General features: G+C 47.5%; 1 protein-coding gene across 4 annotated transcripts in view; it reads left to right on the forward strand.

The window, feature by feature from the left end:
- The first annotated feature begins 18,052 nt into the window (after nt 1-18,052).
- Nucleotides 18,053-27,161, forward strand: part of FOXJ2 (forkhead box J2) — a 34,381-nt gene continuing 25,272 nt past the window's right edge. For 2 of the 4 annotated variants that reach the window (XM_073313743.2, XM_073313751.2), the window contains exons 1-2: nt 18,053-19,487; nt 22,460-22,657. In XM_073313743.2, coding sequence (XP_073169844.1) covers nt 22,636-22,657 — 22 coding nt within the window. In that variant the 5' untranslated portion in view covers nt 18,053-19,487; nt 22,460-22,635. The remainder of the gene's footprint in view (nt 19,488-22,459; nt 22,658-27,161) is intronic. The other 2 variants (XM_073313770.2, XM_073313761.2) reach the window with 2 other exon arrangements.

Below are 27,161 nucleotides of genomic sequence, written 5' to 3' on the forward strand. Positions count from 1 at the left end.
TATTACAAATATTTGCACTGTAAAAACAAAAAACAATATTTTTCAAGTCACCTCACACAAGTACTGTAATGCAATCTCTTTATCATGAAAGTTGAACTTACAAATGTAGAATTATGTACAAAAAAACCTGCATTCAAAAATAAAACAATGTAAAACTTTAGAGCCTGCAAGTCTACTCAGTCCTACTTCTTGGTCAGCCAACCACTCAGACAAACAAGGTTGGTTACAATTTGCAGGAGATAATGCTGTCTATTTCTTGTTTACAATGTCACCTGAAAGTGAGAACAGACATTCGCATGGCACTGTTGTAGCCGGTGTTGCAAGATATTTACGAGCCAGATGCGCTAAAAATTCAGATGTCTCTTCATGCTTCAACCACCATTCCAGAGGACATGCTTCCATGATGATGATGGGTTCTGCTTGATAACGATCCAAAGCAGTGCAGACTGAAGCATGTTCATTTTCATCATCTGAGTCAGATGCCACCAGCAGAAGGTTCATTTTCTTTTTTGTGGTTTGGGTTCTGTAGTTTCTGCATTGGAGTGTTGCTCTTTTAAGACATCTAAAAGCATGCTCCACACCTCGTCCCTCTCATATTTTGGACGGCACTTCAGATTCTTAAAGCTTGGGTCGAGTGCTGTAGATATTTTTAGAAACCTCACATTGGTACCTTCTTTGCGTTTTGTCAAATCTGCTGTGAAAGTGTTCTTAAAACGAACAGGTGCTGCGTCATCCGCCGAGACTGCTATAACATGAAAGATATGGCAGAATGTGGGTAAAACAGAGCAGGAGACATACAATTCTCTCCCCAAGGAGTACAGTCACAAATTTAATTGACGCATTTTTTTTTTAACGAGCCTCATCAGCATGGAAGCGTGTCCTCTGGAAAGGTGGCCGAAGCATAGAAGGGGCATACAAATCAGATCTGCTCAAGCAAAAAAAAGAAAAAAGATTTTTCTACTGCCAGACCAACCACCTCAGCCTCAGATCTGAGAATCAACCTTTCCTTCTTGAAAAGAAAAGGAGTACTTGTGGCACCTTAGAGACTAACCAATTTATTTGAGCATAAGCGTTCATGAGCTACAGCTCACTTCATCGGATGCATACTGTGGAACACAGTTTTTGTGAATACAGACTAACACGGCTGTTACTCTGAAACCTTTCCTTCTTGTGCATCATTGCCAATAACAAAGGTTCTGCAGGCCAAAATCTGCTCTGAGTGATACCTGTACTACTGCACAATCTTCAGTGGGTTTGCACAGGTATAAATGATTGAAACGTAGCACACAATTCTGTTGATGTTGCAAAGGAAGGAATAGAATTCAGCTTCCGCTCGCTGAGCTATTTTGACTCAGCAGGGCGAATGTGCATAAAAACAGTAAAAATGTATTTTAATCAGTCAAATCAGCAGATTAGTCAGAGCACATCCTGGGAAAATATCTGCTGTGTAAGAAGGTACCTCTTTTATATAGTAACTTTTGAAAGGAGGAATAAACTTTAACTTCGTTGGACTGGGCTATAGCTGAGATCTGCCTCTTTGAGCCTGTACTGACACATCATACATAACTGTATCTCAGCAAACTTCTGGGTCCTACAATCTGAGGCTCCCTATCTATCTGAAATACTTACATGGCTCCCATCCCAGTGGTATCGGAGTGCCTCACAATCATTAAGGTGTTTATCTTCATAACACCCCTGTGAGGTAGGAAAGTGCTATTATCCGCATTTCACAGATGGGGACCTGTGGAATAGATAAACTATAGACCTGATCCAAAGCCTACTGAAGTCAATGGAGTCTTTCCATCAGTCTTCGGATCAGCCCTTAAGGGTCAGATTTTTAAAGGGAATTAGGCTTCTAAAGAGGTAGATAGTCGACTAAATCCACCATGTAGGTGCCATGACATTTTCAAAACTGTCACTCAGGCACTGTCTCATTTCCATAGGTTCTTAAGGTTCTACCAGTCAACAGTTTTAAAATAGCCTAAGTCAGTGGCTCTCAACCCAGAGCCTGCTTGCGGCCCAATCGGCACACAACTGCGGCTCATGCAACATCCTCTAGGGCCATACAAGTAGTTCATATATTGCGTGGATGCGGCCCGCATAACACATAGAGACATGGGCAGCGCATGAACCACCAGCTGGGGAAGGCTAGCCACCAGCCCCGCCTCTTCTGCATGAGGTCCCGCCCCTTCCACCCTCCTGCCAGAGCCCAGAACCCCCCTTCCTTCCCCCTCACCGCAGCCACCAGCCCAGTCCTGCCCCAGGCTAGCCCCCCCACCCGCAGAGCGCCAGGAGAGGGGCCGGCATGTGGCCCCGGCTTCCCCACCTGTGGCACGTGGGAGAGCGGGTAGCCCCAGCCGCCCCAGCCCCGGCACGTGGGCGGGAGGTTGGGTAGTGTGCGGCTGCAGTCCCCTCAGCCCCGGAGCGCTGGGAAGGCGGGCGGCCCCAGCCCCCCACCCCCCGCCCCTGCCGGAGCACTGGGGGACTGGAGCAGGCCTGGAGCTGCTGCAAGAAGGGGGGTAGGGCCATACCTGGCCGTTTGGGGAGGCACAGCCTCCCGCAGCCTATGTGACCCACCGCCCATGCATAGAGAGCTGCATATGCGGCCCACAATGGTAAATAGGTTGAGAACCACTGACCTAAGTGCCGCTGCTGCCCCAAAGCTAATGAGCTGCTCAGAGCCCTAGCTCAAGCCAAAGGCCCAAAGCAGGATTTTGAAACAGGGTGAGGGAATGCCTAGCTTGCCAGAAGGGCCCAGTCCTGTAGGTGTACTCTGAGATTGCCTAAAATCCATCAGACCCCACAGAGGGAGGGTGGATGGAAGACAGCTGGGTGCACAGGGAAATGTAAGGCAAGTGTGAGAGAGGTATCAGTCATGAGCTGGAGACAGAGAGACAGAGATGACTGGCTACGAGGGCATGGGCTACCTAAGCAGCTGACCTAGTTTAGGTGCCTGACTCCAGGAAAGCACTCACAGCTGTAGATCAGCCAGGCACACCAGGTCAGCTGCTTAGCACCTAAGCCTCCCCATCTTCCCTCTCTTTAGCATTTCATTCTTGGCTGGGTTAGGCGGCTCCAAACATAGCTATCCGGCTTCTGAGAATGTCTTTCTATAGGCATTTCACTATCCCCATGCATTCTACAGGGAGCCTAGGCAAAGCCACCTCACACAGGGCTGAAAATTCCAATTGGATTGTGGGCCACCAAGGGGTAGGCATTGCTCCACTCAGCCGAGCGACACCTAAACCTTTTAAAATATCTGGCCTTAAGTGACTTGCCCAAGGACATATAGGAACACAGGAATTGCCATAGTGGATCAGATGTAAATTCCATCTAGTCCAGCATTCTGCCTCTGACAGTGACTAGTACCAGATGCTTCAGAGGAAGGTGTCAGTATGCTGTAGTAAGCAGGTGGGAGCTAATCTGCCCTCCCCGCATATATCTCATCCTGGTCCCTAATAGTTAGAGACTGACTGAAACGCTGAAGCACGAGGTTTAATATCCCTTCAAGATTTGTCACCATTAATTATAACTCTGGATATTCTTGATATCCATATAAATGTCCAGTCCCTTTTGGAGTCCTGTTAAGTTTTTGGCTTCAATTATTTACTCTGGCAATGAGTTCCACAGTTTAATCACACATTGTGTGAAAAAGTATTTCCTTTTATCAGTTTGAAATTTCCCACCTTTTAATTTAACCGAATGTCTCCTTGTTCTTGGACTATGAGACAAGGAGAACAGAAGTTCCTGATCTACCTTCTCTAAGCCATTCATTATTTTATATATTTTTATCACATCCCCTCATATCTGTTTCCTTTCTAAAGTAACAATACTAATCCTCTCTCTTCATATGAGAGATTTTCCAGGTCCTAGATCATTCTCACTGCGCTTCTCTGAACACCCTTTAGTTCTGCAATATCCTTTTGGAGATGGTGTGACTAATACTGCACAGAGTATCCAGATCAGGGCACACCACTGATATATAAAGGCATTATAAAATTCTCTGTACCAACCTCCATGCCATTCCTTATGTATCCGAACATCATACATTTTTCTGACTGTATGTGCACATTGAGCAGAAGTTTTACTGAACTATCTACAATGAGGCCCAGGTGACAGTTAGTTTAGAACCCTGTAAAGTGTATGGACTGTCTCACAGGAAGCCTGTGGCACAGCAGGGACTTAAACTTGCGTCACACAAGTATCAAGCTTTAGTGCCCTACCCACACTCTACCATCATTCCTCACTCTGCCCTTTCATTTCTCCTCATCTTCTTAAGGTTTACAAACACCTTAAAGGGCAGCTCTACCTTGAAGAGTGACTGTATTAAAATGACTTCTTACTCAGAAAGTCTGCTCATTATGGGTGAAATGTATCCCTGTGCAGTGGGTATGAGTGGAACTTAAGTAGGCATAGGCCTTGTGATACCCCTCTATGAAGAGACAGATTTCACCCTGTGTGATTTCAGTCATATCTGCTAACTTTAGTGAATAAAACAAGATTTTAACTGCTATTTTACTCCTGTCTACCCTGCAGAGTCCAAACAGCTAAGGGATAATGACTGGGATACTATTCTCACTCATGCATCAACAGAAAAACTTTTAACTGAGTTCTGAATGCAAAATGTTTATTGTTTGTGATGCATGAACTAGAAGAACCCAGCCCAACTGTCAGATCCTATCTTGTGTTTGCAGGACCAGCAGTTAGAGAAAACACTGTTTTACTAGTAAACTGAACAGATCTAATGTGGTGATTGCTGAGACACCAGCATGGAGCCTCATGATGCCATTTTTAGTGGCAATACTCACTTGAAAGGATTTTTTTCCATACAAAGGTGTTTTTTTAGGAGAACCACTGATGGCATTATATTAATTCCTTTCCCCTATGATCCTTAACCTCCCCTTGTTTTGGATCCCTTTCTTTATCTTGAGGTGTTTTTATTATTGGACAGTGGCATTTCATGATCTGTTACTGATATTGCACTTGGTTTTTATTTTGATGTGCAGTCCTGAACGGGTTGGAGATGGGGATTTGTGCTTGATAGAAAGTCTCAAATAATTAATTATTAGTTTGTAGAATTTCTCTTCTAAATCCATGTAAGATCCAGGTCTCTTCTTGTTAAAACTATTAATGAGCAAGATCCGTATTCTCTCAAAGACCCTCTCTTTGCACCCCACTGCAGTAACTGTGATCAGCCAGGAGCAGAGCACTCTCAGTGGGGAGTCTTCAACAGTGCTACCACCAGACTCCAGAAGCCCAAACTTAGTAAGCACCTATAGGGAGCAATACAAAACCAAACCTTCACACAGGCCATACCTAATAAAGCTAGAGGGTAGTCTAAGCCCTGGTCTACACTAGGAGTTTAGGTCGAATTTAGCAGCATTAAATCGATGTAAACCTGCACCCATCCACACGATGAAGCCCTTTTTTTTGACTTAAAGGGCTCTTAAAATCAATTTCCTTAATCCACCCCTGACAAGTGGATTAGCGCTTAAATCGGCCTTGCCGGGTCGAATTTGGGGTACTCTGGACGCAATTAGATGGTATTGGCCTCCGGGAGCTATCCCAGAGTGCTCCATTGTGACCGCTCTGGACAGCACTCTCAACTCAGATGCACTGGCCAGGTAGACAGGAAAAGAACCGCAAACTTTTGAATCTCATTTCCTGTTTGGCCAGTGTGGCAAGCTGCAGGTGACCATGCCGAACTCATCAGCATCAGCAGGGGTGACCATGATGGAGTCCCAGAATCGCAAAAGCGCTCCAGCATGGACTGAACGGGAGGTACGGGATCTGATCGCTGTATGGGGAGAGGAATCCGTGCTATCAGAACTCCGTTCAAGTTTTCGAAATGCCAAAACATTTGTCAAAATCTCCCAGGGCATGAAGGACAGAGGCCATAACAGGGACCCGAAGCAATGCCGCGTGAAACTTAAGGGGCTGAAGCAAGCCTACCAGAAAACCAGAGGGGAAAATGGCCACTCTAGGTCAGAGGCCCAAACATGCCGCTTCTATGATGAGCTGCATGCCATATTAGGGGGTTCAGCCACCACTACTCCAGCTGTATTGTTTGACTCCTTCAATGGAGATGGAGGCAACACAGAAGCAGGTTTTGGGGATGAGGAAGATGATGATGATGAAGTTGTAGATAGCTCACAGCAAGCAAGTGGAGAAACCGGTTTTCCCGACAGCCAGGAACTGTTTCTCACCCTGGACCTGGAGGCAGTCCCCCCCGGACCCACCCAAGGCTGCCTCCTGGACCCGCCAGGCGGAGAAGGGACCTCTGGTGAGTGTACCTTTTAAAATACTATACATGGTTTAAAAGCAAGCATGTTTAATTATTAATTTGCCCTGGCATTCGTGGCTCTCCTGGATGTACTCCCAAAGCCTTTGCAAAAGGTTTCTGGGGAGGGCAGCCTTATTCCACCCACCATCGTAGGGCACTTTACCACACCAGGCCAGTAGCACGTACTTGGGAATCATTGTAGAACAAAGTATTGCAGTGTATGTTTTCTGGCATTCAAACAACATCCATTCTTTATCTCTCTGTGTTATCTTCAGGAGAGTGATACCATTCATGGTCACCTGGTTGAAAGAGGGTGCTTTTCTTAAGGGGACATTCAGAGGTGCCCGTTCCTGCTGGGCTGTTTGCCTGTGGCTGAACAGAAATGTTCCCCGCTGTTAGCCACGGGGAGGGTTGAGGGGGTAGCCACGCGGTGGGGGAAGGCAAAATGCGATCTTGTAACGAAAACACATGTGCTATGTATGTAATGTTAACAGGAAGGTTTACCCTGAAAGCGTGTAGCCACTGTTTTATAAAATGTGTCTTTTTAAATACCGCTGTCCCTTTTTTTTCCTCCACCAGCTGCATGTGTTTCAATGATCACAGGATCTTCTCCTTCCCAGAGGCTAGTGAAGATTAGAAAGAAAAAAAAATGCACTCGTGATGAAATGTTCTCTGAGCTCATGCTGTCCTCCCACACTGACAGAGCAAAGACGAATGCGTGGAGGCAAATAATGGCAGAGTGCAGGAAAGCACAAAATGACCGGGAGGAGAGGTGGTGGGCTGAAGAGAGTAAGTGGCAGGCTGAAGACAGGGCTGAAGCTCAAGTGTGGCGGCAGCGTGATGAGAGGAGGCAGGATTCAATGCTGAGGCTGCTGGAGGATCAAACCAGTATGCTCCAGCGTATGGTTCAGCTGCAGAAAAGGCAGCAGGAGCACAGACCGCTACTACAGCCCCTGTGTAACCAACCACCCTCCTCCCCAAGTTCCATAGCCTCCTCACCCAGATGCCCAAGAATGCGGTGGGGAGGCCTCCGGCCACCCGGCCACTCCACCCCAGAGGATTGCCCAAGCAACAGAAGGCTGGCATTCAATAAGTTTTAAATTTTTAAAGTGCTGTGTGGCCTTGTCCTTCCATCCTCCACCACCCCTCCTGGTGCTTCTCTCCTCCACCACCCCTCCCGGGCTACCTTGGTAGTTATCCCCCCATTTGTGTGATGAATTAATAAAGAATGCATGAATGTGAAACAACAATGACTTTATTGCCTCTGCAAGCGGTGATCGAAGGGAGGAGGGGAAGGTGGTTAGCTTACAGGGAAGTAGAGTGAACCAAGGGGCGGGGGGTTTCATCATGGAGAAACAAACAGAACTTTCACACTGTAGCCTGTCCAATCATGAAACTGGTTTTCAAAGCTTCTCAGATGCGCACCGTGCACTCCTGTGCTCTTCTAACTGCCCTGGCGTCTGGCTGTGCGAAACCAGCAGCCAGGTGATTTGCCTCAACCTCCCACCCTGCCATAAACATCTCCCCCTTACTCTCACAGATATTATGGAGCGCACAGCAAGCAGTAATAACAGTGGGAATATTAGTTTCGCTGAGGTATAACCAAGTCAGTAAACTGCATCAGCGCGTCTGTCCATGCTGTCTGTGTATGGCTTCATGAGCCATGGCATTAAGGGGTAGGCTGGGTCCCCAAGGATACATATAGGCATTTCAACATCCCCAACGGTTATTTTCTGGTCTGGGAATAAAGTCCCTTCTTGCAGCTTTTGAAACAGACCAGAATTCCTGAAGATGAGAGCGTCATGTACTTTTCCTAGCCATCCCACATTGATGTTGGTGAAACGTCCCTTGTGATCCACCAGAGCTTGCAGCACTATTGAAAAGTACCCCTTGCGGTTTATGTACTCGCCAGCTTGGTGCTCTGGTGCCAAGATAGGGATATGGGTTCTGTCTATGGCCCCACCACAGTTAGGGAATCCCATTGCAGCAAAGCCATCCACTATGACCTGCACATTTCCCAGGGTCACTACCCTTGATATCAGCAGATCTTTGATTGCGTGGGCTACTTGCATCACAGCAACCCCCACAGTAGATTTGCTCACTCCAAATTGATTCCCAACTGACCGGTAGCTGTCTGGCGTTGCAAGCTTCCACAGGGCTATTGCCACTCGCTTCTCAACTGTAAGGGCTGCTCTCATCTTGGTATTCTTGCGCCTCAGGGCAGGGGAAAGCAAGTCACAAAGTTCCATGAAAGTGCCCTTATGCATGTGAAAGTTTCGCAACCACTGGGAATCGTCCCAGACCCACAACACTATATGGACCCACCAGGGTGTGCTTGTTTCCTGAGCCCAGAATCGGCGATCCACCGCATGAACCTGCCCCATTAGCACCATGATGCCCACATTGCCAGGGCCCCTGCTTTGAGAGAAGTCTGTGTCCATGTTCTCATCACTCATGTTACCGCGCTGACGTCACCTACTCACCCGGTATCGCTTTGCCAGGTTCCGGTGCTACATATACTGCTGGATAATGCGCGTGGTGTTTAATGTGCTCCTAATTGCCAAAGTGATCTGAGCGGGTTCCATGCTGCTGTGGTATGGCGTCTGCACAGAAAAAAGGCGCGGAACGACTGTCTGCCGTTGCCCTGATGGAGGGAGGGGTGACTGATGACATGGCTTACAGGGTTGGCTTACAGGGAATTAAAATCAACAAAGGGGGTGGCTTTGCGAGAAACTGAATGGCCCCCTCAAGGATAGAACTCAAAACCTCAAGGATAGAACTCAAAACTGGGTTTGGCAGCCTGTTGATTTCCCAGAGGGAAGGAGGGAGGGAGGAGAAAATGAATACAAAACAAATCTGGTCTATTTCTTGTTTTGAGCCACTTCATCTTTATACATCTTGCTGGCAGCAGACTGTGCAGTACGACTGCTAGCCGTTGTCATCTCCTGGGTGCTCGGCAAAAAACGGTGCAGTATGACGACTAGCCATCATTTTCTGCTGGCTGGAGGTTAAAAGACAATGCACTGCCGGTAGGACTGAATCGCACGAGACAAAACTTAAAAGGGAAATGACCTGGCTGAGTCACTCCCATGTTTGCCCAGGCGCTCGATTAAAAGAGCACCCAGGACTACGTCGATGATGGCTACCAGTCATACTGCACTGTCTGCTGCCAAAAGGCAATTAACTGCTGCTATGTAGCAATGCAGTACCACGTCTGCCAGCACCCAGGAGACATACGGTGACAGTTAGCTGAGCAGGCTCCATGCTTGCCATGGTATGGTGTCTGCACAGGTAACTCAAGAAAAAAGGTGCAAAACGATTGTCTGCCCTTGCTTTCATGAAGGGAGGGTGGGAACGGGGGCCTGACGATATATACCCAGAACCACCCGCGACAATGTTTTAGCCCCATCAGGCACTGGGATTTCTACCCAGAATTCAGATGGGCGGCGGAGACTGCGGGAACTGTGGGATAGCCACCCACAATGCAATGCTCTGGAAGTCGACAGTTGCCTCAGTACTGTGGACACACTCCGCCGACTACATGCACTTAGAGCACTTGTGTGAGGACACAATCAACTGTATAAAACCGCTTTCTACAAAACCGACTTCTATAAATTCAACCCAATTTCGTAGTGTAGACATACCCTAACATTGTTCCTCCTGGAAAACAGTCTCCAAGACTGATCCAGATTAAGGCCTGGATCCACAAAGTGACTTTGGTGGTGAGATATACCCAGATGTTCCCAACAAGTGACTCTCACCCCAAGCAGTAGACCAAGGTGAACACCTCCCTCCCCTGCCCCGGTCACTGCCAATCTGACCTGAGGGGAAATTCCTTCCCAACCCCATATGGCGATCAGTTAAACCCTGAGCATGTGAACAAGACCCAGCTAGCCACATACTTGAGAGAGGGAGAGATGTGCCACCTCAGAGCACCTGCCCACCCTGTCCAGTGTCCCATCTCCAGCTGTGGCTATCTCTGATGCTTCAGAGGAAGGAGGGAGAAAAAACCCCACACACCACAAAAACCCTAAGAATACATTAGGAGGGTGGTGCAGGGAAGAAATCCCTCCCTGACCCCTGCAAGCAAGTAGCTGAAGCCATGAAGCATGAGATTTTAGTAGCATAACACATAAACCGAAATGGACCTCCAAGGCTGCCGAGACCTATCCTCCATCATACAATCCCACTCATAAATTTTTCCAGCTGTCTCTTAAAACTAATTGTTTGCCCCCAGAACTCCTATTGGCAGGCTGTTCCAGAACTTCACTCTTCTGATAGTTAGAAACCTTCTTGTTTCCAGCCTGAATTTTTTCATGGCCAGAGTACACCCATTTGTTCTTGTGCTAGCATTGTCCTATAATTTAAACAATTCTTTGCCCTCCCTGGTGTTTACTCCCTCCTCCCTGCCAGCCTTCTTTTTGCTAAAACAGCCAAGCTCTACCAATCTCCTCTCATAAGTCCTTCATTCCTTTGATCATCCTAGCAGCTCATCTTTGCACCTGTTCCAGTTTAAATTCATCTTTCTTGAACAGGGGTGACCAGAATGGTACACAGAATTCCAAATGAGGTCTTACCAGTGCTTTGACCAATCACATTAATACATCTCTATTGCTAAAGGAAATGACTGACTTGATGCAATGGAGGAGTGCATTTGCCTTTTTCTCAGCCACACCACACTGATGGCTCATAGTCATCCTGTGATTGACCCACACTCCCAGGTCTCTCTCCTCCTCTGTTGCTTCCAACTGATGAGCCCCCAGCTTGTGGCAGAAACTATTAAACCCAAGTGCATGACCCTGCACTCTGTACTACTCTATTGAATTTCATCCCATTTCTGTCACTCCAGCCTTCAAGGTGATCCAGATCTTATGGTACAACATTCTGATGCTCCTCTTCATTAATGATGCTGCCTCCCAGCTTTGTAGCATCAGCAAATTTTATTAGCACAAATATTACATAAGATCGGTCCCAAGACCACTCCTTGAGGAACTCCAGTAGTAACCTCCCTCCATTCCAATAATTCATCTCTGTGCACAACCCATTGCCTTCGCCCCTTTACCCAGATCCCTACTCACCTTACAAACCTTGTCCTAACCTCCACCTTGTCTAATTTGACTAATAATTTCCCATGTGGTACCATGTCAAATGCTTTACTGAATTCAGAGGTTATGCCAAAAAAAAGACAAAGAGAGACCCAAACAGATCAAGAATCAGAGAGACATACAATGAGAGAAAGCACAATAGATAGATCGATAACATGAATGTCAAACACTGGGACAAGGTGGGTGAGATAATATCTTTTAGTGCACTAACTTCTGTTGGTGAGAGAGACAAGCTTTTGAGCTTACACAGAGCTCTGCTTCAGATCCGGGAAACTTACTCAGGCCTGGTCTACCCTACAGCTAGGTTGACACAAGGCAGCTTATGTCAAACTACCTACATAAGTGTCTACACTAAAATTTCACTCCTGTTGATGTAAACTGCCCCAACCTACCAGTTTAATAACTCCACCTCCATGAGTGGTGTAGAATCAATGTCAATGTAGTTAGGTCAATAGAGTGCCAGTGTAGACACTGTGTTGCTCACATCAGTGGTTCTCAGCCAGGGTTCCAGGGCCCCCTGGGAGGGCACGGCCAGGTTTCAGGGGGTCCTCCAAGCATGGTCAGTGTTAGACTTACACTGAAAGCCAAGAACCCCACCGCATGGGGCTAAAACCCAGGGCCTTGAGCCCCATCCCCCAGGGCTGAAGCAATGTAGCTTCACGAGGGCCCCTGTGGCATGGGGCCCCAGGCAGTTGCCCTGCTTGCTACCCCCTAATGCTGGCCCTGGCTTTTACATGCAGAAAACCAGTTATGGGCCGTGGAGGTTTCTATAGCACATTTGGGGGGGGGGGGGGGCTTACAAAGGTTGAGAACCCCTGGCTTACATAAACAGTTATTGGCTTTCAGAAACCATCCCACACCGACACTCCAATTGGTACAAGCGTGCCTCATCAGGACACGCACCACAGACACGAGGAACAGAGAGTAGACACGTACAAGCGACGTAATTACTGCGGCAGCTGTAAGCCAACATTTAGTGCAGACTTGCCCTCAGACTGTCGCAGCTAAATACAAGAAGGAATAGATAGCGTAGCATAAGTAGTTAAAACGTATTTCAAGGGATCGTTCAAGGTGAAGTGGCCTGTCAACACCCCTCCAGTGATAAGGAGGGAGGGAGAGGAAGCCAGCTGGGATTGTTTATAGGTTATGGACTGTGGTAATTAGCCATAAATCCAGTGTCTCCCTTCAGTCCAGTGTTTTTCGTGTCTAGCCAAGTTATGAATGTAAGCTTCCAGGGAGGCCTTTTGAAAGCGCTGCGCGGTTTTCCCTTGAAGAGGAGGCCTGACGGGTCAGCTACAGAGGTCGCTTTGTGGGGGAGGCCTTTTCACAAAGCAATCACACCCTTTCCCTCTCATCTCCTGCGACCAACATGGCGACAACGCCCCAGCAGGAAACACCGGGACGGCGCAGCAAGGGCTGCACGGACACGGCCGCCCAGGGACGCACCAACACGGGAGGTGCGGTGCAGGGCAGCCCGGGGGGCCGGGCTCGGGCTCAGCCCCCGCGCCGCACACAGCCGCGGCGGAACAAGCCAGCCCTGGCCGCCGCGCCGACCTCGCCTAAGGAGGGGGGAGGGGCGGCAAGGGGCTTCTGCGCGCCCACGTGGCCCCTGGCCCCAGCGGAGCCGGCCCTGGGCGGGGCCAGGGGACGGGCCGCTGCCGAGAGCGGGGATGACGCGAACACCGGAGGTCCGGCCCGAGGACCCGCCCCCCCCGCAGGCCAGCGGGGCGCAGAAGCGGCTGCCAGGGAGACCACGCGACAAGCACCCTGTCTGTGTCGCCCCCGCCCGTTCGCCTTCCGCCGGAAGTCGTCACGCTGGACAGGACGTGCCCCCCGCTTTACAAGCAACGGCCGCTCCCCACCCCCTTCTTCATCCCCGGGCCCTGCCCCCTGAGCCGCCACCAAACCGCACGGACACGCTCCACACGCCACTGGATTGACAGATCGTTGGCAACCAATGGGAGAGCTCCTTCTTGCTCTCGCTCTGAACCGCCTCCTCCCCATCGTTGACCAATCGAAGGGGCGAATTGCTCGCCATCGCAATCTGATGGATGGGATCAGCAGCCAATCAGCGACGGAAGTTACATTATCACCCCCTCCAATTAGCATTGAGGAATGAGGGAGGTAGCGGGAACGGGCCTGGGAGAGGGGGTGTGTGAATCCCCCTTGGAACCGCTGATGGGGGGGGTGGGGCGGAGAGTGCGCGCGCGCGCGCGGGCGGGCGGGCCCCTAGCCCGGAGCGCGGTGCTCCCGTAGTCCGGCTGGGCGCCCGCGCAGGGGGCGGGGCCGGGGCCGGGCTGCAGCGTTTGTCCAGCGCTTCCCCCCCTCCCCCCTAGGAATGGAGGGCTCGGGCCCCCACCGGGGGAGGGGGAGCAGCCGCCTGGAGCCCGGATAACGCGCGGCCCCGCGGCGCTTCCCGGGTGGCTCCCCCTGCGGCGCGGCGCCTCAACCACACGTTCCCAGGCTGGGTTCGACACGGGCCTGGGAGGAGCCGCCCGGGCGCTGCGTGTGGGGCTTAGTCAGCGCCTTAAGGTGGATCCGCGCAATTGGCCGGAAAGTCCTGGCACATCCCTGCAGTCCCCGCAGCTGCTCCCTCCCGCCCCCCCCCCCCGCCGCCGCCGCGGCTCCCCACACAGCCCCGCCGTGCTGCTCGCTCCCCCCTACTCTGCTCCGAGCTCCCCAGACAGCCTGGTCAATGCCCCTCAGCCTTGCCCTGCAACCCCCGCCCCCGCCGGCTATTCCAGTGCCGGGCTCCCCAGGCAGCTCTGCCAATGTCACCGAATCATAGAATCTCAGGGTTGGAAGGAACCTCAGGAGGTCACCTAGCCACCCCCCTGCTCAAAGCCGGACCAACCCCAACTAAATCATCCCAGCCAGGGCTTTGTCAAGCCTTTGCCTTAAAAAGCTCTAAGGAAGGAGATTCCACCACCTCCCTAGGTAACGCATTCCAGTGCTTCACCACCCTCCTAGTAAAATAGTGTTCCCTAATATCCAATCTAGACCTCCCCCACTGCAACTTGAGACCACAGCTACTTGTTCTGTCATCTGCCACCACTGAGAACAGCCGAGCTCCATCCTCTTTGGAACCCCCCTTCAGGTAGTTGAAAGCAGCTATCAAATCCCCCCTCACTCTTCTCGTCTGCAGACTAAACAAGCCCAGTTTCCTCAGCCTCTCCTCGTAAGTCATGTGCCCCAGCCCCCTGATAATTTTCGTTGCCCTATTCTGGACTCTCTCCAATTTGTCCACATGCTTTATGTAATGGGGGGCCCAAAACGATGCAGTACTTCAGATGTGTCCTCACCAGTGCCGAATAGAGGGGAATAATCACTTCCCTTGATCTGCTGGCAATACTCCTCTGAATGCAGCCCAATATGCCGTTAGCCTTCTTGGCAACAAGGGCATACTTCTTACTCATATGCAGCTTCTCATCCACTGTAATCTCCAGGTCCTTTTCTGCAGAACTGCTGCTTAGCCAGTCAGTCCCCAGCCTGTAGCAGTGCATGGGATTCTTCCGTCCTAAGTGCAGGACTTTGCACTTGTCCTTGTTGAACCTCATGCAATTTCTTTTGGCCCAAACCTCCAATTTGTTTAGGTCACTCTGGATCCTATCCCTACCTTCCAGCATATCTACCTCTCTCCTCAACTTAGTGTCATCTGTGAATTTGCTGAGGGTGCAATCCATCCCATGATCCAGATCATTAATGTAGATGTTAAACAAAACCAGCCCCAGGACCCTTCATCCTGCCCTGCAGCCCCCTGCTATTCCAGTCCTGGGCTCCCCACACAGCTCTGCCAATGCCCCTCAGTCCTGCCCTGCAGCTCCCCTGCTATTCCAGCCCTGGGCACCCCATAGCACCTGGCCAATGTCCCTTGGCCCTGTTCTGCAGCCCCCTTTTCTCCCCTTGGGTGAAACTATGTCTATGCAACTGTGGATGGTTAAAGAGGCTAGATATTTTATATCCTGGAGATATGAGAGTCACACAGGTATATGGCATGGGACCACATATGAGAGCTGTGTGTTATATACAGCAGGAAAATGTAAATTTATCACACTGTGGTGAGGTGGTCAATTATTATATGGAACAAGGCATTTGGAGTGGAGCCTGGGGAGCTGCAGAAAAGATTATCATTTGGAGGAGATATTCTTTCATTATCATTTATGTTATTAAATGGTGATCTTTTATTATATTCAGTGGAGGACATAGATTATTTCAGGTGGGGATTATCACTGGAAAATGAAATTGTCCCACAGGAAAATAAGAGGTAATCACGGGGGTCATGAATTATTCTAAGGGGGTATGACATTATTTTTGTTATCTTAAAGGGGTATATTAGATTATAAAATACAAAATTATGAAATTAACATGTAGGATATATTATGCCAGAAAGGCATATATTGTGTTTGTGAAATTATTACTCAGGATATGTGGCTATCACAGTGCAGGGTATAAGATTACCACATGGGAGGATGTATTGCATCAAAGAAAAATAATTTAGCATATGGGGAAATAGGATTTTGTCACATGAAACTTTATGTGTTGAGACACAAGAAACTATACAGGTAAGAGATGGCACTTGGAGACATAGGGGCCTAAAATTAGATTTGTAAATGCATGTTTAGGTATTGACCTCAGTGAGACCTATTGGGAGCTCAGCATTTTTGCAAATCAGGCAAGTACCTAAACACGGATTTAAATTGCCCAATTTTAGGCTCCTATTTCTGAAAATCTTGGTCAAGATTATCACCCGAAGAATAGATGGCACTAGCCAATATATTACATAGGGATATACAGTATGTATTTCCACATGGTAGTATGAGATTTTAACAAGGAAGAATGAGACTGGGGAACATGGTATTTAGGGAATTTTCATTTGTACATTTTTTCAGGAATAGTAAAGTAAAGCCCAGAGAAACGTGGTTTTGAAAAACTATAGTTAGGGGGAGATAAAAATATTAGAGTATCTTCAGGTCACATTAGATTACAAAGGTTCCTGTTTACCACTACTGTTAATGGTGAATAAGAAAACAGGCCTTCATTGGCCAGGATGTAGAAATTAACCACCATCCCACTATCAAAAGCTGTGGGGTCCTGATTGCCAAAAACAAAGCCACCTCCCATACCTCTCTGGATACCAGAAACCACAAGTGCTGACCATCCATCTGTCAAAATCTCCAGCTTTCCCGGTTATATTCAGCATTGAGTCAAGTGTTTTCTACATAAAAATCTGTGACGACTTGAAAATGTAGAGGCATCATAAATTGAATTTAATATAAAAATATATCACACAAGGACTACTCTATTCTTTTTCTGTCTCCATCTGTTGTCTCTTGTTTTACACTTAGATTGTAAACTCTTTGGGGGCAGAGATCATCTCTTTGTTCTGTGTTTGTTCAGTACCTTGCACAATAAGGTCTGGGAAGGAAGGAAGATTATTACACTGGCTGGGATTTGATGGAGGGGATTACCACAAGATTTAGAGGGTTAGGAAATTTATCACCTGGATTGAGGGTTGATTATCATATGAGTTGAGGCCCCCATAAGGCCATGGGAGATTGTCAAACTGGGCCACTAGGTGGAAGGTTGGGAGCAGGTTATCAAATAGTTTGTGGGGATTCTTACCAGGTTTGATGAATGGTTTTGGGGAGATAATCACATGGTAGTGTTAAAAGATTATCTCACATTGAGGGGATATTACCAGAGGATCAACAGGCACAAAGGCTCAGGAATGGTAAGAGATCATTATGAACTGGGACATTACATGGGTTGGGTGAGGTTATCACGCATATCTGAATTATCTCACTGAGATAAAATTATCATCTGGGTTGGAGGGACATTATTACATGTGGGATTGGAGGAAAGTTGTTATATATGGAATTGGGGTGTGTAATGGATTGGGGTGTGTAAACGATCTTGGGGAAGTTATTACTAGGCTTAGCTGAATTTTTTAAAATAATTTTGATGGATAATATCAGTATTTACTTTAAAGCATTTTTTAGATTTTTATTCAAAAATGTACAGCTGTGGGAAATGGAGGGGGGGATAATAGTATTTAATGAAAGTAGATGCTGAGATTCAAGGAGTTAAAGCTTTATAACCATTTACAACTAATTGTCAACATCACATGTCAACATATACACATTTCATTAAATCAAACTCTTAATAAATTGACAAGTAGCATTTATTTTACTTTGCCTAGCTGAACATTTTTATTATTATGGATGGAAATATTTTTTCATTGGTTTGTATATGTGTGTGTACCGTGAAATTGACATTTACTAACATTTACTGATAAAAATCTAATCTTTCCAAGGCTGGTTATTTCCTGATTGTGTGTGTTAGTGTGATTGAGAAGATGATCGTGTAGGGAGAATATTACGTGGGTTGGGATTACGGATCGGGGCGTTATACCCCAAACAGATTGCGGGAGTTATTTTCCAGGTGGGTTTAGGAAATTACTCCTTGGGGGGAGGGTTAAGGGGGTTATTCCCCATGCGGGTGAGGGGGCTATTCCGGGGGGGGGGTTAAGGGGGTTATTCTCTCGGCGTGTTGGGGGGTGGTTATTCCCGGGCTAGGCTGGGTAACCCTCTCTCTAGGAGCCTCCTTAACCCGCGGAGGCGGGGGCGGCCGCGGCCGGGGGGGGAGCCGGGGGAGGCGGAGCGGAGGCCGGGGAGGAGCCGGGGCCTGCAGTGGAGCCGCAGCCCGGAGCAGCCGGAGCAGCAGCCGCAGCAGCCGTGGGAGCGGCGGGGCCCGGGAAGACTCAGCGCCGCCCGGACGGGGCCCCCCGCAAGGAGCCCGGGGAGACCCCCAGGGACGGGCCCGAGGCCCGGCGGGAGGTGGCGGAGGCGGCCGCCCGGCCCCGCTCAGGCCCAGGAGCCGCCGCGGCCTCCAGTGGCAGCCGGGCCCGGGCGAGAGGAGCCGGGGCCTGGGGAGGAGGAAGCCAGGGACCGCCCCTAGCCAGCCCGCGGTGACAGCCCCGTCCGCCGCCGCGGGAGAGACCCCACAACCCAGCCTGGGGAGAGGGCCTCATAGGCAGCTCCCTGATCCCCAGCCACGGGGCAGAGACCCCGATCCCCAGCCCCAAATATCTGCCAAGCGGCGGACACAGCCCACTGACCGGGCCGAGACCCCCTGCAGCCCCCTACCCATCCGGGGTGGAGCCACCCTCGGCTCCCCAGGACCTCGTCAGAGGGCGCAGAGACACCCTCCCCCATCCCTCCAGATCTAAAATAGACAAGGAGACGCCCCCTCCCCCATTTCTCCCAAGCCCAGCCAGACGGTCAGTGGGGAACCTCCAGGAGAGAGACCCCTTAGGTCCATCGGGGACAGAGCCGGCCCTCAAATACTTAGCCAGAAAGAAGCAAAACCCCAAATAGTTACCCAGTAATTAATTAACACCCACTCAGTACCCAACAAGAAAGCAAGGCCCCAGGGAGAGACACCCCTCACTGACTGGCAGTGCCCACTGTAGGTAACAGAGTTCTAGATACCAAGCTGGCAAGGGGCACTCCCCCCTGGAAGAGGAAATATCCCCGGACTTCCATAAAGAGACTGTCCTAAATATCCCACGTAAAGGGGGGGAGAAACACCTACCAGCCAGCCACCAGGAAAGAGAAAAGAGACTTCCCTGAAATATCCACAGAGTTAGCAAGAGGAACTCCCTCAGAGAAGGGGGAGATTTGCCTGCCCCAAAAGGGGACGTGAACCTACAGGGAGGAGAAAAGGGACCCCCAGTTAGGGAGGGAAGGGGGAATTGATCTCCCATATAACCAGAGAGCCAGTGGGGAGAAGAAAACAGTATCTTCCAGGAGTGACACCCCTTAAATAGGTAGCTATTAAAGAAGAGAGAAAGGAGAAGATCCGTATCCTAGGATACCACCAGCAATTTAGGGGGCAGACAACCCCAAGCAGATCATTCTACCTCTCAGGGTCCTGATTTCATCCACAACCCCCTCCCTCTCAAAATCTGAAGAAGATCTTGGAATAGCTGGCAGCAATGCTCTGAGGATGGAGTCCAGGGGAGGAGTGTGAAGGGCAGCACCCCAAAAACCAGTGCCGGAGATAACTCCCCCCTCCCTACAGAAAATCTTCCAGACAGAGTGAGTGACCACATTACATCACCTCTCTTTTCCCCTCAGTTCTCCTTCTGTCTATTCCTCTCTATCCTTCTCGCTTCCCATGTCTTTTCTCTTCTGTCTATAGCTCTCTCCATCTTCTCTCTGTCTTCCCATTTCTGAATTCTCCCCACCCTTCTTTCTCAGTGTGCCTTTCTCCATCTTTATTTCTGGAATTAATTGTCTCCTTTTATTCATTATAAAGAACCGGCCTGATTTTCTTTCCAGTGCATTGCTTTTTGGAGACCCTTGCCTCAGGGAATTGTATCCAAGTCCCTCTGGCATTCCCCATCAGTCATTAGTGTATTGACTTTATTGTGGACTCAGCCTTCATCATCACTGATATGGAATACATTTCTGTCATCCAGTGGGCAATACGGAGGATCGTGTTGATTTAAAAGACTGGGGAGAGGGAGGGTGAATCCTAGCATTGGTTCCCTAGGGGTGTGTATCATGCAATGCTCATGAGGCTATGTGTGTGAATCTTGCTGCTAGTATCCTAGGGGTTGCAGAAACCCACTGTGCTTGGGACTGGGAGTTGTTTGAATATCAGTATTGGCACTCTCGGATGTAGATCCCACTGTACGCAGGGGCGCTGTGGGATGAGTCCTGGCATTGGTGCCCTTTGGTGTGAATCCCATTGTACCCCGGGGCCTGGGGATGAAAATTTCAGGGGTAGTATTGGTGGAACCCACTTTCAAAACTAAGAGGATCCATTCCATTGCTACTATCCTTCACATGTGACTCCTGCTCTATTTAGGATCTGGGAATGTGAATCCTGATGCTTGTGTCGTGGGGTACAGGCCCTGCTGTCTTGTGAAAATGGGGTCGTTAAATCCCACCCCAAGGGAGCCCTCTGACACTAGCACAGTGCTCCCTCTCCTTCCCAAGAAAACACAGTTGCCCTGGGTCATTCACTGGGAAATCAAGTCCAAAAGAGACATCACCTCAAAAGAGACTAATGCAGATTCCTTTAGCAGATCCAGCACCCCAAAGACAATCCCATATAAATTCCAGCCTGAGGTATCCCTTTCCCTGTTCAAGATACTGGCACAAGTTTATTCTCCTGAGACAGTTGCAAGGAAATCCAAGGCCAAAGGATCCCTTGCTCTGACAGATACCAACTCAGACTCCAGGAGGAAAATACATATTAACAGGGAAATCCAAGAATGAGGATCGAGAGGGATTCCTTGGTGTAACTGGACAGTAAGCTCACAGAAAGGAGTGTGAGGTCACCCCCAGATGACTCCCCACCTTTGCCATTGCATTTTGACCTCTCTGTGATTCTTAGCGTGGCGCAGTGGATTTTACAAAGGGGGACTGAAACCATAATGTTTGTATTCTGGGGGCACTATAAGATGCCCTCCCACTTTTTGCTCTCTAGTTTTGCAGTCCATCTGCTTTGAGTAGAATACGTTGTCTCGTGCAAGGAAGGCAATAAGTGAGGCATTTTGGCCTTCGTACACTCAAAGGGATTTACTGACTCTTCCTGCTCTTGGGGTTAATTTACCTTCTTCTGCCCCAGCGCTTACAATAATGACTTGACATTTTTCTAGTGCCTTTGGTTCAGTCGGATGCCACAGTACTTTACTGAATGTGTATGCCAGCCTTGGAAAATTCTTCTTGTTCACAGCAAGTAATATTTTGAAGGGCGTATAAAAGATTTGTATTTTAATTCTTGTCTGTCATCGTGATAAAGGATGAGTTTTTAGATTTTGTGGCTGAACTGGTAAATATGATAATTTTGCAAGGCGGAATTCTGTGTGGGGCCTGTGCGTAATTGTTTGTGATTTATTCATTAATTGCTGACAGAGTACTCAGTGCTGTTCTAGACACACAAATTAAGACAATCTCTGCCCTGAAAAGCTTGCAGTCTGAAAGACAGATATGCAGAAGCCAGGACATGCTGGTAAATCCAGGGGGAGGGAGTAATTTGAGGGGTGTATGGCTTGCTGGGTTTTGTTGTTGTTGCTACTTATTTACGTGAATTGGGCCAGGGATGGTCTTAATACTTAGTCCGGCCTATGAGTGAAGGACACTGGACTACATAACCTCTCGAGGTCCCTCCCAGTCCTATGATTCTACAGTTCTATGATTGTTAACCCAAAGCTGAAATGCTGCTGCCTCTGGGGTGGAATGATGCAGCCCCAAGGATGTTACATAAAGGTGTAAGGTGGGAGGGAAAGGGAAGAATATTATATATCTCCATAAATATGCAAGGTGTTCTACAGACAAGTAACAGGTCTATGTCCTTCGGAATTTAACCAAGACTTTCAAACCTGGGTGCCAGTTAGGCTTCTAAATCCATCTAAATAAGTGACCTGATTGTCGTAAGTGTCCATCAGCCCATAGTTGACATCAGTGAGAGCTGCTAGGTGCTCAGCAGTTTGAAAATGAGGCCTACTTATTTAATTGCCTGAATATAGACTTAGAAGCCTAACTTCAGGCACTCGGGCTTGAAAGTCTCGTCTTTACAGTATAAGCAGTATAATCCTTTGAGGTGCTGAGTGTCCTCAATTTCCAAGGAAGTCAATGAGAGTTGAGGGTACACAGTACTTTTCGAGGTCAGGCCCTAAATAAGATTTCACATTAAATGGGGGAGATTAAAGGGGTATGGCAGGACAAAGGTTACCTAAATGAATGATAGCATATAACATTCGTCTCATCACATGTCTTGTTAGTTCCTTGGATTTTGTGTTAAAATCCATGGTTTTATGGACAGTACCTGGGATCAGGATAAGGGGTCAGGCAATACCATATTGAACTGAAATAGCAGGGGCAGTTTAAGGAAGCTGAATGTTAATACCCCATTTGGAATCTGGTTGCGACCCCTAATTCTTGTGGAAATTATTGAATTGAGGGAGGTTGGACACTTGTAAACTCCATTTTTTTGCTTTAAGAAATGTTACTGACCTTGAATGCTAGAGGCAACAGCTTGGTTCTCTTTTTAACCCCAGGGGCCACAGCAATGCAGGCATCTTCGGTACACCACCCCCACCAACGGACCTCAGCCCTGGCCTTGTGTACCTGTATTGGGGAGTTCAGTCTCCGTGACCTGTTCAGGCCTTTGGCCTCCGCTGAGAATGTCAGCGGGGAGATCTATTAATGCCATTTGTGATGTGGGCATCTGTCCATGAAGAACTGGACTAAGACAAGTAATTCATTTCCCCAATTCTCCCCAGCAATCATCAAATCCCCCTAACCTAGGGCCAGATTGTATTCATTACCTTACTGGCAGAGCCCTGTGAGTTCTACAGCTGCAGAATAGTGCTTCAGAATCTCAGCTTTCATTTTAAAATAAATTATATTTCTAGGCCTGATGGTTTTGAAGATAACCTTGAAAACATGAATCAAGTGTTTGAATCTGCAAAAGCTACTGATTCAGGCTCTAAGAAGTGTGAACTGCCCATTCGTCTCTATTGGATGTTAACCCAGAAATCTAAAGATAACCATTTAAATGTCAATAATCACTAACTATTTCACTGCTGATTATTTAAGAGAAACATCCAGCTAATGTGCTCGTCCCATTCCCAAACTGCCTCCCACACCTCCCTACGTACCAATAGCCCCAACTGTTCCCTGTCCGGCTCTCAAAATCTTCAGCTTGCACTATGAAAATGTCTATGATACAGTTATGCACTGTAAGTACAAAAATCTGTGGCATATTAAAAAAGTGAAAATGTGGAGACAGTTTAAAATAAATTGCATTTAATGTACAAATGAATAACACAGGGGAGACTGTACTGAAAACACTATTCATTTTCATACTTAACTCATTTTAAAATGGAGGTTTTAAAATGTAAATGAAGCTGGTGCAGAATATCCAGAAGGGCTCAATCCAGAGACCTTGTAGCAGAGTTCAGGACCATCTTCTTAAGGAATTCTTGGGGCTTTATTGAAATGTGAAAGGCTTATTTTCCATTGCCCCATCACAACATGGAGCCTGATTGGGATTGGTGCCCTAAAGGTGAAAGACTCAGTATCCTATTGCTGCTGCTAGTTATCTGTTTTCCTCTGCTGATTCTCACTCCATGTCAGCACTCTCCTCAAATCCCTTCAGTGGCTTCCTATCTGTTATTGCATCAAATTTAAGTACTGCTTCTGCACCTTTAAGGCCCTGCACATTTTCACCCCACCTACATCTCTGCTCTGATTTCCTCCTACTCTCCTGCACTCCTCCCCGTTCTCTCTTTACTGAGCTCTGCATCTCTTTTTTCCACTCTTCTTTGGGCCTTCTATCCTGCTGCTCTGTATGCCTAGGACACTCTCCCTGTCCTCATATGCCAAGCATCCTCCATCTCCTCCTTAAAACCCATTTCTTCCAGGAATCTTTCCTAGCTGCACTGCACTGGGCCCCTCATCAGTGGTCTTCCACACTGGTGTTGTGACCCTGTCTTGGCTTTGCCTTTGTTAGATCATATGCTTATGGGGGCAGGGACTTTGTTTTATTTTGGGTTATATCAAATACCACGTCCATTAATGCAGATGTATAATGAATAATCATTCTGATTCTGCTGAATTATCCAGTCCTACCAGCGTGGGATAGTAGTGCTTTAGAGGGGAAAGGCTCCATAATCTCTCTGACTCATCCAGTCTCCCACCCTTCCTGTTTAACTGCCCCTCCACCTGTGGCTTGGCTGTAGCTGGTGATCTAGCATTAAAAACCAAACAGAGATGAAATAATCTGCCTAAAAATCTCTTCTAGGTCTCTTGACCTCCAAAACACTCCTTAGAAAAGATAAGCCTAGTGTACAGAGCACTGGACTGGGACTCAGGAGATCTGGATTCTCTCCTAAGCTGTGCCACTGTGGGGACCTTGGGCAAATCACTTCCCCTTTCTGTGTCTCAGTTTCCCCACCAGTAAAATGTGAGGAATGAAATGAATTGATCCTTTATAAAACACTTTGAAACACTTTGAAATGTAAGGATGAAACGTGCTTTCTAAGAGCTGGGGGATATTATTATTCCAGATCTATCTAAGGTAATGAATATGAGAAAAAACCTTGTGAAATTAAACAAAAAGCCTTTCAGACCTTCCTTATGCATCATGAAGGAGCAAATAGAGGGCATGGACTCAGTTTTTTTCCTTTGCAGGTCATCTGTAAGCTGAAAGGCCCCATAGCTTGTCAGTGTAGTTTTAAGTTGTTTAAGTTGTTTTAAACTAAAGTAAACTAAAACTAAACTAGTTTTAAGTAGTTTAAATATGTTTTAAATTGATTTAAGCAAAGATATTCTGGGTCTCCTGAAACCTATCTCCTTAACATTTCCAGTCACCTTTTCTTGGCCAAGTCTTAAGGGTCTGTATTCCATCCTCCTCTTGTCCTCTCTTGACTTTTGTGTGTCTGTCCTCTCCTGGTTCCCCTCCTAATTGCTCTGGTCATTCGTTCAGTGTCTTTTTCACTAGGCTGACCTCTTCCCTTTTCTATAAGGATACCACTGGGCTCCATCCTTGGCTCACTCCTCCTCTCTTCTGTACACACTCTTTTAGTGATCTCATCTATTCAGTTGGCTTCACTACCATCTTTATGTCGGTGACTTGCAAATCTACCTCTCCACTCCTCACCAGTCTTCCTCCATCCAGTCGTACATCTTAACTTGTCTCTTGGACATCTTCCCTTGGATGACTCAGTACCAACTCAACATGGCCAAAACGGAACTTTGAACTTCCTTCTGAAACCATCCCCATTGTCTCTTCCCCCCCTCCCCCGTCCCTTTTTTACAACACCGCCACACTTCTGTCACCCAGACTCACAATCTATGTATCCTTTCTGACCACTCCCATTCTTGCCCCACAAATGTAGGTTGTGTCCATATCCTGCTGTTTCTTCCTCCTTAACCTAAGATCATCCATTTCTCTCTATCCATACAACTAAAATTCCTGTCCAGGCCCTCTTCATCTCCCATCTTGACTGTTGCAGCCACTTCCTCACTGGCCTCCTTGAAACAACATCAGGCCCTGCAGAACACAGCTGTTAAAATCATCTTCCTGACTTGTTGCTCTTGCCATATCATCCTCCTCTTCATATCCATCTGTTGGCTCCCCATTGTCCACCGCATCACGTTCAAGCTTGTCCTCACTTAGTGCCCTTTGCAATTCTGTGTCTCCCTTCTTATCTGCTCTTGTCTTCTATTGCGTCGATGCCAACATAAGAACAGCCGTATTGGGTCAGATCAGTGGTTCATCTAGCCCTGTCTTCTGACAGTGGCCAATGCCAGGTACTTCAGAGGGAAAGAAGAGAACAGGCAATCATCGAGTGATCCGTCTCCTGTTGCCCATTCCCAGCTTCTGGCAAACAGAGGCTAGAGACACTTCAGAGCATGGTTTTGCATCCCTGCCCATCTTAGCTAATAGCCATTGACAGACCTATCCTCCACGAACTTATCTAGTTCTGTTTTGAACCCTGTTATAGGCTTGGCCTTCACAACATTCTTTAGCAAGGACTTCCACAGATTGACTGTGCATTATGTGAAGAAATACTTCCTTTTGTTTGTTTTAAACCTGCTACCTATTAATTTCATTTGGTGGCTCCTAGTTCTTGTGTTATGAGAAGGAGTAAATGACACTTCCTTATTTACTTTCTCCACACCAGTTATGATTTTATAGACCTCTATCATATCCCCCCCTTAATCATCTCTTTTCCAAGCTGAAATGTCACAGTTTTATTAATCTCTCCTCATATGGACGATGTTCCATATCCCTAATCATTTTTGCTGCCCTTTTCTGTACCTTTTCCAAATCCAGTATATCTTTTTTGAGATAGGGCAACCAGAACTACATGCAGTATTCAAGCTGTGGGTGTACCATGGATTTATATAGAAGCAATATGATATTTTCTGTCTTATTATCTGTCCCTTTCCTAAAGATTCCCTACATTCTGTTACCTTTTTTGACTGCCGCTGCACATTGAGTGGATGTTTTCAGAGAACTATCCATAATGACACCGAGATCTCTTTCTTGAGTGGTAACAGCTAATTTAGACCGTATCATTTTATATGTATAATTGGGATTATGTTTTCCAATGTGCATTACTTTGCATTTATCAACATTGAATTTCATCTGCCATTTTGTTGCCCAGTCACGCAGTTTTGTGCGATCCCTTTGTAACTCTTCGCAGTATGCTTTGGACTTAACTATATTGAATAGCTTTATATCATCTGCAAATTTTGCCACTTCACTGTTTACCACTTTTTCTAGATCATTTATGAATATGTTGAACAGTATTGGTCCCAGTACAGACCCCTGGAGGAACACCACTATTTACCTCTCTCCATTCTGAAAACTGACCATTTATTCCTGCTCTTTGTTTCATATCTTTTAACCAGTTCTTGATCCATGAGAGGACCTTCCCTCTTATCCCAGGATGGCTTACTTTGCTTAAGAGCCTTTGGTGAGTGACCTTGTGAAAGGCTTTCTGAAAATCTAAGTACACTATATCCACTGGATCCCCCTTGTCCACATGCTTGTTGACCCCCCTCAAAGAATTCTAGTAGAGGCATGATTTCCCTTTACAAAAAACATGTTGATGTTTCCCCAACAAAACCTGTTCATCTACATGTCTGATAATTCTGTTCTTTACTATAGTTTCAACCAATTTGCCAGGTACTGAAATTAGGCTTACCAGCCTGTCATTGCCAGGATCGCCTATGGAGCTTTTTTTT

Source organism: Lepidochelys kempii, chromosome 1 (assembly GCF_965140285.1).
Source record: "Lepidochelys kempii isolate rLepKem1 chromosome 1, rLepKem1.hap1, whole genome shotgun sequence".
NCBI classification, from domain to species: domain Eukaryota; kingdom Metazoa; phylum Chordata; order Testudines; family Cheloniidae; genus Lepidochelys; species Lepidochelys kempii.